The sequence below is a fragment of the Heteronotia binoei genome, chromosome 3 (assembly GCF_032191835.1).
Source record: "Heteronotia binoei isolate CCM8104 ecotype False Entrance Well chromosome 3, APGP_CSIRO_Hbin_v1, whole genome shotgun sequence".
NCBI lineage: Eukaryota > Metazoa > Chordata > Lepidosauria > Squamata > Gekkonidae > Heteronotia > Heteronotia binoei.
This window is the reverse complement of record NC_083225.1, coordinates 98,539,972-98,556,145: the sequence shown is the minus strand read 5'-3', so window position 1 is coordinate 98,556,145 and position 16,174 is coordinate 98,539,972. Positions and strand designations below refer to the sequence as shown.

At 38.9% G+C, this 16,174-nt stretch overlaps 1 protein-coding gene across 1 annotated transcript in view; it reads left to right on the top strand.

Moving 5' to 3' along the window:
• The window catches only part of SIM2 (SIM bHLH transcription factor 2), a 74,389-nt gene extending 60,184 nt beyond the window's left edge, over window positions 1–14,205 (top strand). Inside the window, exons 9-11 of the mRNA XM_060234280.1 lie at window positions 763–931; window positions 11,671–12,076; window positions 13,212–14,205. Coding sequence (XP_060090263.1) covers window positions 763–931; window positions 11,671–12,076; window positions 13,212–13,930 — 1,294 coding nt within the window. The 3' untranslated portion in view covers window positions 13,931–14,205. The remainder of the gene's footprint in view (window positions 1–762; window positions 932–11,670; window positions 12,077–13,211) is intronic.
• Window positions 14,206–16,174: the final 1,969 nt, after the last annotated feature.

The following is a 16,174-nucleotide window of genomic DNA, read 5'->3' as shown; positions in this document are numbered from 1 at the left end:
GTAAGGGACTGGGTAATGGACATACTATCCACCATTCTCCTTTGGGAAGAATGGTGACAGCTACTTAGCACTAAGACTGCAATTCTAACAACCATTTTTTGGAAGTAAGCCTCACTGAATGAAATCTACTTCTAAGTAGATTCACTTTGGATTCCTCTCTAAGAACAGCTGTGCTACTTAGTAGGGACACTTGCAAGGAAGACTCAGAGGGAGCAGGAGATGTTAAGTGCCCTCTGCCTTCTGTTTCTCCCCATAAGTACATGCCCTTTGCATTCCCATTATTTCACAGGGTTTGGAGCACGAATTTGCAGAATTTGGCAAAAGGAGATACCCACACTCATTTCCCCAGTGTTAATATTAGAGGAGATTTGTGCTATGGTGCTGGAAAAGGAGAGCACATGGGATTTATTAATACTAATTGATATTAATACTAAATCAATAGTAGTGATATTAGTACCTTTTTTGCATTTTGATAATTTATGGTATATATGCTCTGACTTAGGGATCTCATAACAAATTAGTTTGCAATCACTGGTCCACAGGGTGCCAAAAGTTACAATTTTTAAAGTTGAAGGCAGGCACCTTAACTAATGTCTTTCATGTGTTTTGGAGAGTATGAATGTATTTGCAAGAGCCTTAAGCAAAGGGTTTTTTTAATCTTAGAATATTTTACTGCAATATTTATATAGATAGGAATCACAAGAAGGAAAAGAGAGACCCATTTTAAAAACATTCCATTGTTGAAATGATTTCTTTTGGTAGTGAAATAGAATATAAAGAACTTCAGTTATCTTTGGACCAGATCACCCTTTTGAAGTCACAATTTTCATGCAGAAGCTCAGTATCTACCTCACAAGAAACACGAAAAGCAACAAAACCTAGAAGTAATAAAATGAAGACGAAACTTAGGACAACTCCTTATCCACAGCAGGTAATTCTTTATTATTCTGAAGAATGCCTCATTTTATAACTGCAAGACAAGTGTATGTGATTGCATCTAGAACTGTATGGATATCATTAGGATTTGCTTTGCAATTAAGGAGTGTGTTTCTCTCATTGTGTAACCATAAAAACTGCTGAAATGGTTTGTAAACATCACCAGCATCCAAAGTTGTATTATTGTTTCACTGCTTGGGATTGAACTGGTACAACAGCATGTATCAAAGCATTGCACTGCAACATTCACCTCTGAGACAGGTTCCTAGGATCAGCATGCAAAGCCATAACAGTAAAGAAATAGATAGAAAAGACAGTACACAGGGGAAATACTTCTAGTCCTAGACACAACCTATCAGCCTTTGTGATATCAGTAACTCTTACATGCCCTGTGTGCCATAACAACATGCTGTAATGTGATTGCTGATGAAAATGGCATAGCGGATCAGACTGTTACACATAGGGTGCCACTGTAACAGTTAAATTTTACTTTGAGATGTAAAATTTCCAGAAATTTTGAAGTCATGGGAAAAAAATATGGAAATTTTTGGAAAAACTGATAAAAGGCAATATTAGTACTCTGTACAGGTTGAAAAACACTTTGTTACTTTGGGAACATAAAATGCAGCATGCATAAATTGGCTTGGCATAAAACTATTATGTTTGATACCTTCAAAGTACAACTAATTCAGAAAATAATAAACTGAATTTACTTTTTTACATTTTAATTTTTGTTACAAATGGAACTGAAATGTCAAGAACACCTGAACTATAAGGAACCTTTTTGGGGCAGTTTATGAGAGCAGGCAACCCCCATCCCCCTCATAAAAACCAAATAAAACTTGAAGGTAACAAAACTAAGAACATTATTTTTATAGAATCATAGAGTTTGAAGAGGTCACACAGACCATCTAGTCCAACCCCCTGCTCCATGCAGGATCAGCCTAAAGCATCTCTGACAACTAATCGTCCAGCTGCATTTTGAAGACTGCCAATGAAGGAGAACTTACCACCTTCCTAGGCAGCTGGTTCCACCTCTGAACTATGACCGGAATTTTTTTTTCCTAATATCCAGCTGGTACTTTTCTGCTTGTAATTTGAGCCCATTGCTTCAGGTCTTATCTTCAGCTGCCAAATGAAATAGGTCCTTGCCCTCCTCTAAATGACAGCCTATAAAGAGAGCAATCATGTTCCCCCTCAATCTCTTTTCCAGACTGAACATTCCCAAGGTCCTCAGCCTTTCCTCATAGAGTTCTTCGTCCAGGCCCTCGATCATCCTTGTTGCTCTCTTCTGCACCCGCTCGATTTTGTCCACATTTTTTTTGAAGTGAGGCCTCCAGAACTGCACACAGTATTCCAGGTGTGGCCTGACCATTATGACCTGTGATTTTAATGCTATAGCCTAGGGGATGTCAAACATGTGGCCCAGGGGCCAAATCAGGCCCTCAGAGGGCTCCTATCAGGCCCCCAAGTAACTGGCTGTCATCTGCCCCCTTCTCCCTCTCTCTTGCTTCCTTCTGCATAACAGCTTGCTTTGCAAGGCTTGCTCAATTGCTACAAGAGCTACAGAACAAAAATCTCTATTTTCTCCATTGGCTGAGGCTCCTCCCTTGGGGAGGATGGGGGGAGGGAGAGCTTCCTTTGCACAGCAGAGCTATTGAGCCAAGCCTCTCTTCCTTCTATTGGCTGAGGCTCCTCCTGGCCCCCTGAGGAAGAAAGGAAAGAGCCAGAGCTTCCTTTGTTTATTATTATTTATTTATTACATTAAGCTTATATCTTGCCCTCTCCGCAAGCGGACTCAGGGCGGCTCACAACATCACATCACTTTCATTAAAAAACAATAAAATATAATTACATATTTAAATTATTTTAAACATTTCATGGTGCTGTATTAATACAGTACAGTATAGCGGTTCAGTTCCCTGGACCCTATGGGAGAAATACAAAGAAAACACCTTTAAGACCAACAAGTGCTAATGTTTTAAGCATGTTTTATTTTATTTTTTTTTAAAAACTTTGTGTTAGTGTCCTTTATAAAGTTTATATCTTTGCTACCTAATCTTAAGTAGGTACACATATGGCCTGACCTGACATGGCTCAGTCCAACAAGGTCTCATTTATGTCAGATCTGTCCCTTATAACAAATGAGTTTGACACCCTTGCTATAGCCCTTTTGATACAATCCAGGATTGAGTTTGCCTTTTTTGCCATGGCATCACATTGCTCATTTTACGTTTACAGTCCACTAGTACCCCAAGATCTCTTTCATAAGGTTCTGGTTCCAGCTTCCGCGCAGCAAGATCGGGGGAGGGGGGAATTGCAGCTCCTGTGGCCCCCACGAATTACACGGACTGAGGGGGTCCAGACACCTGGATACCCAAGGAGATCCCAGAAGAGAAGTCTCTGGAGCATGAGGAACAACAGAATCCAAGGATCTCAGTGCTAGCTGAACCCTGGGATTCTTTGTCTGCCCTAAAGCCTCACAGTTGCAATCACCATTTTGATTTGCACCAAGCTGTGACTGCCAGCAATAAAACAAACTGATTTTAAGCATCTTTCTACTACAATCAGCGAAAATATACAAGTAAGTCTATTTTGGAATGTTATCCATCATACAGGATCAGGCATCCCAAGGAGTACAAGAGTTATCCTACAAACTGGAAAAGGTGGATATACAATTGCTTGAGAATGGATTGTCTAAATTTAAAATGGAAGTGGAACACGTATCTCTGCAGGAGAATGAGAAAAAACAAATAATCAAGATAAAGAAAGGGGAGAGTGACCTCGACATGGTTCCCAAGCTTGTTGCAGAACCAGTGAGTGATAGAAGGAGAACTTTGCTGATTCAATTAAAATCTGCAAGACTATTGCAAGAATCAAGAAGATTAAAACCTGGAAGGCTTTTACGAAGAAGAGACTATAAGACTGCACTACTCAACTGGCACAACACTGGCATAACACTTTGGGACTCTTTTTTAAAAAACCAAACCAGAATTTTGATTTTTAAGGGACCTTTAAAAAAAAAAGCAGGACATAAAAAATATGGGATTTTTATTTTTATCTGAATTTTTATTTTTGAAATTGAATGGGAAGCTATTTTTTTTTTGCGGGGGGGGGGATTTGTGAATTTTAAAGTCATAATGAAGGTTCCTAAACATGGTGTGTAAAAGCATCTGCATCAGCTCATAGTGCATGCGCGTTATAAATAAACTTTTCAACTTAGAGTTCTCTCTTGATTTTTTCTTTATCTTTAGCCTTGAAACTTTTTTTTGTCTTTAACTCAGGCAAAGGAACACAGCTGGAGCTGTTTTATATTGAAACCTCTTTGTTGTTAATAAGCTTATCTTGAAGACCAGAATTTCTTTCTCTTTTCCTTCCTTCCTTCCTTTTTAGAGACTGATACATGGATTTCCCTTTGTAATATGACAGATATGAATTTGGAGCTTGTTATCAAATATTTTGCAAAGTAGTAGGATTTTATAAAAAGACTAAAGTCATAGAACGTTTGTAGAATCTAAAGGTAATACTTATGTTATAATTCTGAATACTTGCAGGTATAATGAAGTATATACTTTCTTCTTCTTTTAAAGTAGAAATAATTGTAATCTCTCTTTCCCCCCATTGTATCTTTTCCCTTATTCCTTCCCCCCAACCCCCAGTTTCCCCTGTATTAAACTCAATCAAATTTGAGAACTTAAAAAAAAACTCTTTCACACACACTACTTCCCAAAAGTGCATTTCCTATTCAGTATTTGTGTTTCACATTTTTGCGGTCCAGATGTAAGACTTTGCACTTATATTTGTTGAACTGTGTCTTGTTCGCAACTGCTCACTTCTCCAGATTATTCAGATCTTGTTGAATTTTAACTCTATCCTCCTGTGTGTTTGCTACTCTCCCAATTCGGTATCATCAGCAAATTTTATAAGCAGTCCTTCTACCCCTTCATCCAGATCATTGATTAAAATGTTGAAAAGAACTGGGACCCAAACCGAGCCCTGTGGCACCCCACTGGAACCTTTTTCCAATCTGACAAAACTTTGCTGACAACCACTCTGTGGGTACGGTCCTCTCAACATTTTCCTATCCACCGGACTGTCCTATAGTCCAGTCCAGTCTTCCAGTTTGCCTATCAGAATGTCATGGGGAACCTTATCAAAAGCTTTACTGAAATTCAGATAAACCATATCAACAGAGTTCCCACAGTCCAGTAAGCTTATTACTTGATTAAAGAAGGAAACCAAGTTGGTCTGGAAAGACCTGTTGGAGAAAAATCCATGATGACTTCCTCAAATCAAGTTATCTTTCAGATGCTAACAGATAGACCTCTTCAAAATCTGCTGAAATATCTTTCCAGCGCCAATTCGTCCTTTTTTCCCCTTTCTAAAAGACTGGGATGATGTTTGCTCTCTTCCAATCTTGAGGGACATCCCAAGTCCTCCAGGAGGTCTTGAAGATGATGGACAAGGCTCTGCTAGTTCTTTAGAAAGTTCTTTGAGCACTCTTGGGTGCACACCATACAGCCCAGGGGATTTGTATTCATCTAGTGCAGACAGGTGCCTCTCCACAATTTCTTAGTCCATGTCAACGAGCCTCTCAAGAGTTCTGTTAAGTCTTCCACCAACTCTAGATGGGCTTGAATTCTTCTTTAGGGAGAAAACTGAGGCAAAAAAGTCATTAAGCCTGTCTGCTTTTTCCCTGTCTACCATCAGAGTTTCTCCTTTTACTCCCAAGAGCAGTCCAATTGCCTCCTTTACTTACTGTTTGCTTCTCACATAACTGAAGAAATTTTTGTTGTTGTAGTGAGACCTCCTAGCCAGACATAGCTCATGCTGAGCTTTGGCCTCTCTGATGGCCGATCTACAATACCTAGTAACCCTCATTTAATCTTCTTTAGAGGTCAGTCCTTCTCTTCATTTCCTGAACATTTCCTTTTTCTCCTTTAGCTTATTCTGGAGCTCTCTTCATCCACATTGGTTTCTTGGATCTCTTACCATGTTTCCGTCATTCTGGAATAGTGAGATCTTGAGCTTGCAGAAGTTTATGTTTGAGAAGAGCTCACCTTTCACTCGCTCCTTTCCCTTCCAGTACTCTCCCCCATGGAACAACCCACATCAAGCCATGGATCTCATCAAAGTTAGCCCTACAAAAATCTAACCTACAAGTCTGGCTATGAATCTTCATTCTCCCCCATAGCAACAGGAATTCTAGGAACATATGTTCACTTCCCCCTAAAGTCCTCACCACCTTCACCCCATCTACTAACTCCTCCTTGTTGGTTAATATTAAGTTTAGTATGGCCAAACACCTAGTGGCTTCTTCCACCATTTGAGAAAGGGCCTGTAAGACAACCCTCTTCCGGTTAGCCTACGCCTGACTGGATAAATGTAGCTTATTAGACCTCTGTGAATTATACTGTATAGTTTTAATGTTGAGAATTTAAGGTTTTTAGGTTTTAAATGCTTCGACTTTTTAAATGTAATAACTCTGTATTTTGTTTTATTGGTTTATCGTTTGCTGTGAGCCGCCCTGAGCCATTTTATGGTCAGGCACTCTGTAGCAGACTCCAACCACAATATCCTTTATCCTTCCTCCTCTTATTTTTACCCATATACTTTCCACTGGACTATCAACCACATTCTCCAGAACTTCTTGACAATCAAGCCCCCTCCTCATATACAATGCCACTCCACCTCCTCTTCTGCCCTTACATTTTTTCTTGAAGAACTTATATCCATCCACTACCACACACCAGTCATGAGAATCATCCCACCAAGTCTCAGTAATTCCTACTATATCATAATCCTCTGTTTGCAAGAGAAGCTCAAGCTCACCCTTATTATCCATACTTCAGACATTAGTATATAGGAACTTGTAGCCTCGTACCTTTGACTTTGTTTGACCTTCTTCCCAAGGTGGGTCCCTGGTGATTGTTCTTCTTCATTATGATTCCCATGTTGATCGTCACCTTCCCCTTGTGGCATCAGTTAAAGCTCACCTAATGAAGTTCTCCAGGTTCTTTTCAAAGATTTTCTTCTGCAATCTTGGAGGTGAAGGCCATCATGTGCTAGTAGGGCTTCTTTAAGAAAGCTTATCCCATGATCCCAGAATTAAAAGCACTCCCTCCAGCACCACCATCACAGCCAACAATTCACTTCAAGTATGGTCTGCTCCCATTATTTTTCTCTTCCTTTGATGGGAATGAAAGATGAGAAGACCACCTGTGCCCCCTGTGCTTTCAACTGCCTTCCAAGAGCTTCTCTAATCCTCCTGCTCCTCCATAGTGCAAATAGCTGAGAGGACAGAAACAGATCCACCAACTATACCAACAAGATAAAGCCCACAAACAAAAAGGAAACAGAAACCTTTTTCCTTCTCTTGTGCCAACTGCAGTGCCCTGTAGAGACAGAAATAGATCTTTCTCTTGCATTTGTGAATTGTATCCTCTGTATTTTTTTTTCAGAATTTGAATTGTACCCCGGCATTTGCTTATCCTCAGTGTGCAGGAATTGCGATTTGATAATTTACATAATCTTATTTTACATAGTTTTAATGTTACATAGTATTTAAAAATAATACTGGAGGATTGAATATATGAACGCCTTGTCATAAACAAGTTATTTACCATTGCAAAAAAATTTCCATAATCCATATTTTTATGGGGGAAAATGGCTTAGGAAAAAATGTGGGGGAATGTCCCCTCCAGTATTCTTTCCCTCCCCAGACATTCCCATCTCTAAGGCTACTTGATTAGGTACTTGAATTGAGTGTTAACAGTGGGTTAAAATAAGACTGTAGAGAATTTCAAGCTGTAGGACAGCTGAAAGGATTATAGGAAACAAGCCAGCACAAAATCATAGGGATATTGATTCAGCATGGTGGTAAAATACAAAAGATTTATGGACATGGAGTAGTAGAAAGTGGATGAGGGTAGGTTAAGAACAATGGAACTAAAGAATGGTATAAAAGAAATATACAGTAACCTGAAACTGTATTCAAAATAAGAAGTGGGGAGAACACTCTCTTACTGCCTTCCCTAGTTTTGTTAATCAAATGACAGTATTCATTTGTACAGACATTATGTAACCACTGGTCTGCTTAGTACAAATACGAAATGTAAATTTGTCTCCAGAGGGAACCAGGCTGTTGGCGCTTAAAATCAAAAAGGTGGCAGAGCAGTTTTTAAACTGAATCTTGGAGGGAAACTGACAGGAGATGAAATATCTCTGGTTCAGAATAACTCAACTCAAAGAGATGATGAGTTAGCTGTTACTTTTCTTCTGGGCATTAGAGTTGTCCACTGAGATGGTGACAAACAGTATGGACTGCCTGGCAAAGTCTTGAGGCAGCAGGAGGAAGGCTGTGGGTTCAACTTGCTTGGGAAATTATAGATGTTTAAATACAAATGCTAGCAGTGTCCAAGGTAAAATAAGGGAATGTTTAGTGTTGGGGGAAAATATAGACATTGTGGGTATTTCAGAAACTTGGTGGAATGAGGAGAATCAATGGGACATGGTGATTCCTGGATATAAATTATATTGGAAAGATAGGGAGGGAAGGGTTGGAGGTGGGGTGGCTCTGTATGTCAGAGAGGGTATACAATCTAGTACGATTGAGAAGATAAGAGAATTAGATTCGCTTCTAGAAATGCTTTGGGTCGAAACAGTGGGCCCAAAAGGAAGTTTAACTCTGGGAGTTTTTTATTGCCAATCTGATCAAAAGATAGAGGATGATTATAAAATGGTGAAAGAATTAAAAATAGCTACCCGCAGATATGTTCCAGTTGGGAGAAAGAGATTGAGTTTCTAGACACATGACTGTGCTATGGAGCAGATGGTCACAGAACCTACCAGGGGTGGGGTGATCCTGGACTTGGTCCTATGTAATGCCCAAGACCTGGTGAGAGATGTAGAAGTGATTGCGCCGCTTGGGAGCAGTGACCATAACGTTATTGATTTCACCATTTGTATAAATAGGGAGTTGCCCCAAAAGACCAACACAACTACTTTTAGCTTTAAAAGAGGTAAATTCTCTGAGATGAGGAGGCATGTAAAGAGGAAACTAAAAGGAAAGGTAAATAGGGTCAAAACTCTTGGGGAAGCTTGGAGGCTATTTAAAACTACAATTCTAGAAGCTCAGATAAAATATATACAAGTCAGGAAAGGCACAAATAAGTATTTAAAAAAGCCTGTATGGTTAACAAATAAAGTAATGGAAGCTGTAAAAGGTAAGAAGGATCCCTTTATGCGGTGGCAATCTAGTCCAAGTGAGGTTAATAAAAGGGAACACAGGATGTGGCAAATCAAATGCAAGTCTGTCATCAGGCAAGCAAAAAGGTACTATGAGGAGCATAATGCAAAAAACATAAAGACCAACAATACAAATGTCTTCAAATATATTAGAAGCAGGAAACCAGCCAGGGAGGCAGTGGGGCCCTTGGATGACCAAGAGGTAAAAGGATTACTGAAGGAGGATAGGGAAATGGCTGAGAAGCTGAATGCATTTTTTTGCCTCCATCTTCACTGTGGAAGATGAAAGTGTTTGTCCACTCCAGAACTGCTGATTTTGGGAGGGGTGTTGAAAGACCTGAGTCAGATTGAGGTGACGAGAGAGGAGGTCCTACAACTGATCGACAAATTAAAAACTGATAAATCACCAGGCCCAGATGGCATACATCCAAGAGTTCTGAAAGAACTCAAAGTTGAACTTGTGGATCTCCTGAAAAAAATATGTAATCTTTCATTGAAATCTGCCTCTGTTCCTGAGGACTGGAAGGTAGCAAATGTCACCACCATCTTTAAAAAGGGTTCCAGAGGAGATCCAGGAAAGTACAGGCCAGTCAGCCTGACTTCAATACCGGGAAAGTTGGTAGAAACCATTATCAAGAACAGAATGAGTAGGCACATTGATGAGCGCAAGTTATTGAGGAACACTCAGCATGGGTTCTGTAAGGGAAGATCATGCCTCACTAACCTGTTACAATTCTTTGAGGGGGTGAACAAACATGTGGACAAAGGAGACCCAATAGATGTTGTCTTCCTTGACTTCCAGAAAGCTTTTGATAAAGTTCCTCATCAAAGGCTCCTTAATAAGCTTAAGAGTCATAGGATAAAAGGACAAGTCCTCTTATGGATCAAAAATTGGCTAATAAATAGGAAACAGAGTGAGTATAAATAGGCAATTTTTGCAGTGGAGGGTGTTAAGCAATGGGGTACCGCAGGGCTCAGTACTGGGTCCAATGCTTTTTAACTTGTTCATTAATGATTTGGAGTTGGGAGTAAGCAGTGAAGTGGCTAAGTTTGCAGATGACAATAAATCGTTCAGGGTGGTGAGAACCAGAGAGGATTGTGAGGCATTCCAAAGGGATTTGTCAAAACTGGGCAAGTGGGCATCAACATGGCAAATGAGGTTCAATGTGGCCAAGTGCAAAGTAATGCACATTGGGGCCAAAAATCCTAGCTATAAATACAAGTTGATGGGGTGTGAACTGCCGGAGACTTACCACGAGAGAGATCTTGGGGTCGTGGTAAATAATTATCTTAAAATGTCGAGACAGTGTGCGACTGCAATAAAAAAGGCCAACGCCATGCTAGGAATTATTAGGAAGGGAACTGAAAACAAATCAGCCAGTATCATAATGCCCCTGTATAAATTGATGGTGCAGCCTTATTTGGAGTACAATTCTGGTCACAGTACCTCAAAAATATATAGCATTGGGAAAAGGGCAACTAGAATGGTTAAAGGGTTGGAACACTTTCCCTATGAAGAAAGGTTAAAACGCTTGGGGTTTAGTTTGAAAAAATGTCGACACGATAAAGTTTACAAGATTTTGCCTGGGATATGGAAGGTAGAGAAAGAAGTACTTTTCTCCCTTTCTCACAATACGAGAACTTGTGGACAGTCAATGAAATTGCTGAGCAGTCAGGTTAGAACTGATAAAAGAAGTACTTCTTCACCCAAAGGTGATTAACATGTGGAATTCACTGCCACAGGAGGTGGTGGCGGCTACAGGCATAGCCAGCTTCAAGAGTGGATTGGATAAACATATGGAGCAGAGGTCCATCAGTAGTTATTAGCCACAGCATATTGATGGAACTCTCTGTCTGGGGTAGTGATGCGCTATATTCTTGGTGCTTGGGGGTCACAGTGGGAGGGGGCTTCTAGTGTCATGGCCCCATTGGTGGACCTCTGTTTTAACACTTGAATTCTGGCAAAATCTGCAATGGATATTATAATAGCTGCTATTAAATATTGTTAATGTATTCATGCTCCATGTTTATTCACTACTGTTTATTCAATACTTAGTGGAAGAAAGCAATAATTGAAGGTCACCTCGCTACAGTCTTAGGGTTTTCCTTATACCCTCTCAATTTCCTGTGCCTGAATTGTGCCAGGGCTCAAAACTGTGACATCTGTTTGCAGTTTCACAGATTAGTGAAATAGATAAGATTAAAAAAGCACATTAAGCATGTGCAGGGTACCTCCTCATCTCACCTCTGAGTACTCACAACCTGCCCTGTACACTTAAGATTAAGAAGCTTGGCATCTACTAGGTTGGTAGTAGTCCAAGAAGGTTTGAGCCCCAGCATTTCCCCTTTTTAGAAATTAACCATTGCCAACTCCTCTTTGTTTATATGTAGGTAGTGCTTGGCTGCAGTGCACTGTTAGTCTGTTATACTGACAGATTTCAGAGTCAGCTATTAAACACTTTTCTTTCTTTTTATTTGCTTTTTCAGCAATATGGCTCCTTCCAGACAGACAAACTGGAATGTAGCCAGGGTGGAAGCTGGAGATCCAACTCCACAGCAAATTCTGCCACCATCCAAGAACAAGCCTTCCATTCAGAAAACAGCGAACTTTTATATACCCCGTCGTACAGCTTACCTTTTTCTTACCATTATGGACACTTCCCTGTAGACCCTCATGTATTCAGTAGCAAAAAACAAATGCTGCCTTCTAAATTTGGGCAGTCTCAAGGAACACCTTGTGAAGTAGCTCGATTTTTCTTAAGTACACTGCAGACAAGTGGTGAGTGCCAATGGCATTATGCCAATTCTCTTGTACCGAGCAGTCAACCACCTAAAAATCCTCCTGATCAGCCAGCAAGCAGTGTACGCCATAATCTCTTTCAGGGCTATGAAGGTATGTATTTCATGAAAAAAACAACAACCCTGAAACAGCTATACTCAAGAAAAAAAATGTATACTTTAAATTCTTTTTAGTTATTGAAGGGGATGTCCTTTTGTAATCAAATACCCGTTAATAACAAAAATGTATTTTTACACTGTCTGCTTTATTTCACGGCCATTTAATATTTTTGAGCATTGAGTATTTCATGCCTCTCATGAAAATTTAAGAGACTGATGGGCTACTAAATAAGACAAATTCTAAATCTGGTTTAAAAAAATATGTGAAAACAGTAGTGTTTATGTTCAAGTTTGCATCTGAGTTATTTACATTTCTGTTTGAATGTGATGTAACATTTTAGAGGAATTTATGTTGATTTTTTTACAGTTATAATTTATAACAGGAAGCCCAGATTTGGTTTGATTTGACTTCTCATGAAGTGCATCCATACAACTTTATTTCCGTATGTTAACTCTCAGCATATAACTATATAGGCCAGCAGAAGATTACCTATTTTACTCTCTGTGGTACACAAAGTGGGTGGTGGTGGTGGATAATCACATCAGAAAAATGGCTTGGGGAAAAGGTTACACCCCCCCCCCCCCTTTCCTCATACTGCTCCCATGAATATTTTTTAAAACAAAACTAACTCATGGATCTCCCACTGCCATATCTTAGTCTAGCTATCGGAGATAGTCCTATATTTTTTGGGTGCTCATTTATGGAGGTTTCCACAAAACAGCATACATGTAATAATTCAAATGCAAACTTTCCCCTCTCATGTTTTAAATCTGACTTAATTGTCTGCTGAAAGGTGTATCACCTAAAATATAAACTGAAACAGTGTAACACTGATAATTTTAAGAATTCCAGGAACTTCAGCTCCAGTTGCTGAAAATACAATCAACAAAAATGGTTTTTTAGAAATTGTGAGAACCTGTTTATCTCTGTCTTGCAATTTGGGATGGAGTTGCTCCTCCATTTCCCCTTACCTTTTAAAACAGAATGCAGCAGCTCCCTAGTATGCCCCAAAAATTCATGAACAAATGTACCCACTCTTAAGTGAGCTCTTGTTCAGACACATAAAGTGACAGCTTTTATTTCAACTTTGATGTCAAGTTTCTTAACACATCTATTCTTTTTCTCTAAGTGCCACTATCAAACAGAAGATACAGCCAAGAAAGTACATCTGACAACTTCACAGGCTGTGCAAACTTAACACCAGGCAGTAGATACAAAGAAGACATCTATGATTCCAGCATTATAAAACACAGCAAAATTGAAAACAGAGTATACCCTGCACATCATCATGTCATTAAAGAAGAGAATAAGCTAGTTTTTAACAGAGATTTACAAGAAAAAATTAACATTGGTGAGAAGCCCTTCCCAAACTCTTTAGCCACTTCATTTTTGTCAAAATCAGAATGTTTTCAAACTAAAGCTATTGGGCACCTTCTCCCAGTTCCAACTGTATATGAACAAACAAGGAGAATTTGTATGAAAGAACCAAAATTTGAACATATTGCCCCCCACGCAACAAATCTAGATGAGATGGAAACTGAGGACAGAATGATGGTAAAACTTGATTATGACTCTGAAAATGATCACACAATGGATGTAAGACATACAGGACAAGTTCCATTTGTATTTCTGAACTATCATCGTGTTTTAGCCAAACATGGCACATTTCAGGCCTCTTCGTGTACTACAACAGGACATGTAGCAGACAACTATGGACATAGTTCTGAAGAAGTGAGTACATTCTACAAAAACCAAAGTCCCTCATCAGCCTCTTCCCCAGAGATCCACAAGGAGCCTGCACTTCCCCATTATATTGGAACATCTGTAATAATAGCTAATGGAAGGTGACAATAACAGAAGGCTGGTTTTTTTAAAGTATAACATAAATAAAAGCAAACCACAACAAAAGCATGAGAATACATGGTTCCATTCAGTGAGCATGGTGCAATGAGACACAAACTTGCATGCGTTCTTGGCAAGCTATGTGTAATGGTACCTTTAAGCTCAGAAAAAAGTACATCTAGCTTCAGTGCTTCATTGTTACTGATTAGTCAGTGCAGTTGACACTGCCATTAAGAAGCCATGTGATGATAATCTTTTATTTTTTAAAAGTACAACTTAAATTATAGTCGTGTGTAGTGATAATGAAGTATGATCCCAAAACATGTTTGAATGTCATAGAAAACCTGACGAAGGAGACACCACCATTATGTGTCTCTTAAATTGCCTTTCAGATATGTACAAATCCTGGGAACCCATATTGAGGATTTGAATTCCTGAAATTAAACCTTTAATTTTGATTGAATATCATTTTGATATATTTTACATGGCAGCCAAGAACTGGTTACTGTGTGACTACTATGCATCCTTAAACAATCAAAACCTACCAGCCCAACATGCTTGCAAATAACTACCAAAGAGTTCATGATTTTTCATATTGTATGGAAAAAGCTATAGGAAATTAAAAATAATTAAAAATACTTTCAAAGGATTTCTCATTTGTTAAATACACTTTCTAGCTATAATAGCAAGTCCAGAACAGAGAAAATAGTGAATATGTTCTATCAATTTGATTTTAGTAATGAAATTTGAAATCTTTCTGGTTTCAGGAAATATCTCTGTTCATGGAATTTTATGTTTTTAGTCCAGCACATTGTTATGGTTTTACAGCATGTTTAGCTAAGAAACAGTAAATTGCATTCAGGAAAAGCACAGGAATGGTGAGAATTATCAGGCATCTCCATCTTGTTCTGCATTTTCAGTGGAGCACAAGCTCTGTAGGGTTTTTTTGTTTGCTTGTTTGTTTTGTTTCTGCAATGTTGAATCTGGAAGTGTGACAATGACAACCCAAGTACTTGCCTAAATGTTGTGCCATAAATATATAGCTGCTACTCAGATCCAGATCTCAGTGGGTGCTGTGACACAGATAAAAGCTCTTCCACACAGAAATGCATATTGAAGTTAACTGGGGAACCCATTGTATGTATAGGGAACACTTTAGGGGTCCTTTACACACAAGGAGCCACTCAGTTGTGGCAGCTGTCATCTTTGTATAGTAAATGACCTGCACATTAGTTTCTTACTTATGACATGACAAAATGCTCTATAATATGTATGTTAATACACATTAGAATTAAAGATTGTGAGCACTAGAGTCACATTATCCTTGAATTTGCACTGGTAAGTTCTGTTTCTTAGTGTTTGTTGAAGGTTAAACTACATTAAAAAGCTATAAGGATCCAGTTAATGTACAATTCCACTAGAGGTAAATGGCAGTATTAGAGTACTAGAGGTAAATGGCAGTAATAGAGGTAAATCTTCAGTATTTCCCTAACAAATGTATATTGTGCAACGTGGAAAACACGTTTCCATTGGCTGCAGTTTTTTATATTGTGCAACGTGGAAAACACGTTTCCATTGGCTGCAGTTTTTAAAAAGTTTAATTGAAATTAATAGATATTTCTTAAAACGTTTCCTGCATATAGACATAGCAATAAAATCCATTTTCTTATCTAGTTGTATAAAATGCAATCCTAAGCAGTTGTATTTTCCTAAGTCTGCTGAAACAGAGTTAAAGTGTAGCTTTATTTTAAGTCAGCGATCCTGAAAGTATAAACCAAGCTTCTGGGTAGACAATTGCTCAAAGACCACAACATTCCTTTACCTTCATCCCATCATTTATTTTACAAATCAGTTTAGCCCCATTCCTTCTATTGATTTAGGAGGAACACTAGGTTATTTCTTTTTATTGAGCAATGTTTGGTTAAGCATGTCTTTTTTGTCTTGTTCCTTATGTCTTTTGCTCACTCTTCTTTCAGCGTGAAAAGAAAATGACTGCTTCCAGGTGAACAGACTGTCATTAGTTAATCTCAGTATACTTGGAGAAGCTTTTACAGCATTTCCTATGTGTGGGGGGGAGGGCTTAATATTCCATAGGTTCATTAGTTTAACTTGGTCAGCAATGGCTTCACATACAGTTTTCGCCCTATTCTCATGTATGGGTATTCTGTTATGCAGCTGACTGTCTTAAAGAGTGCACATTTACGTAGACATTTATACTCCCCTTTTTTCCCCAGCGGGAACTGAAGCTGG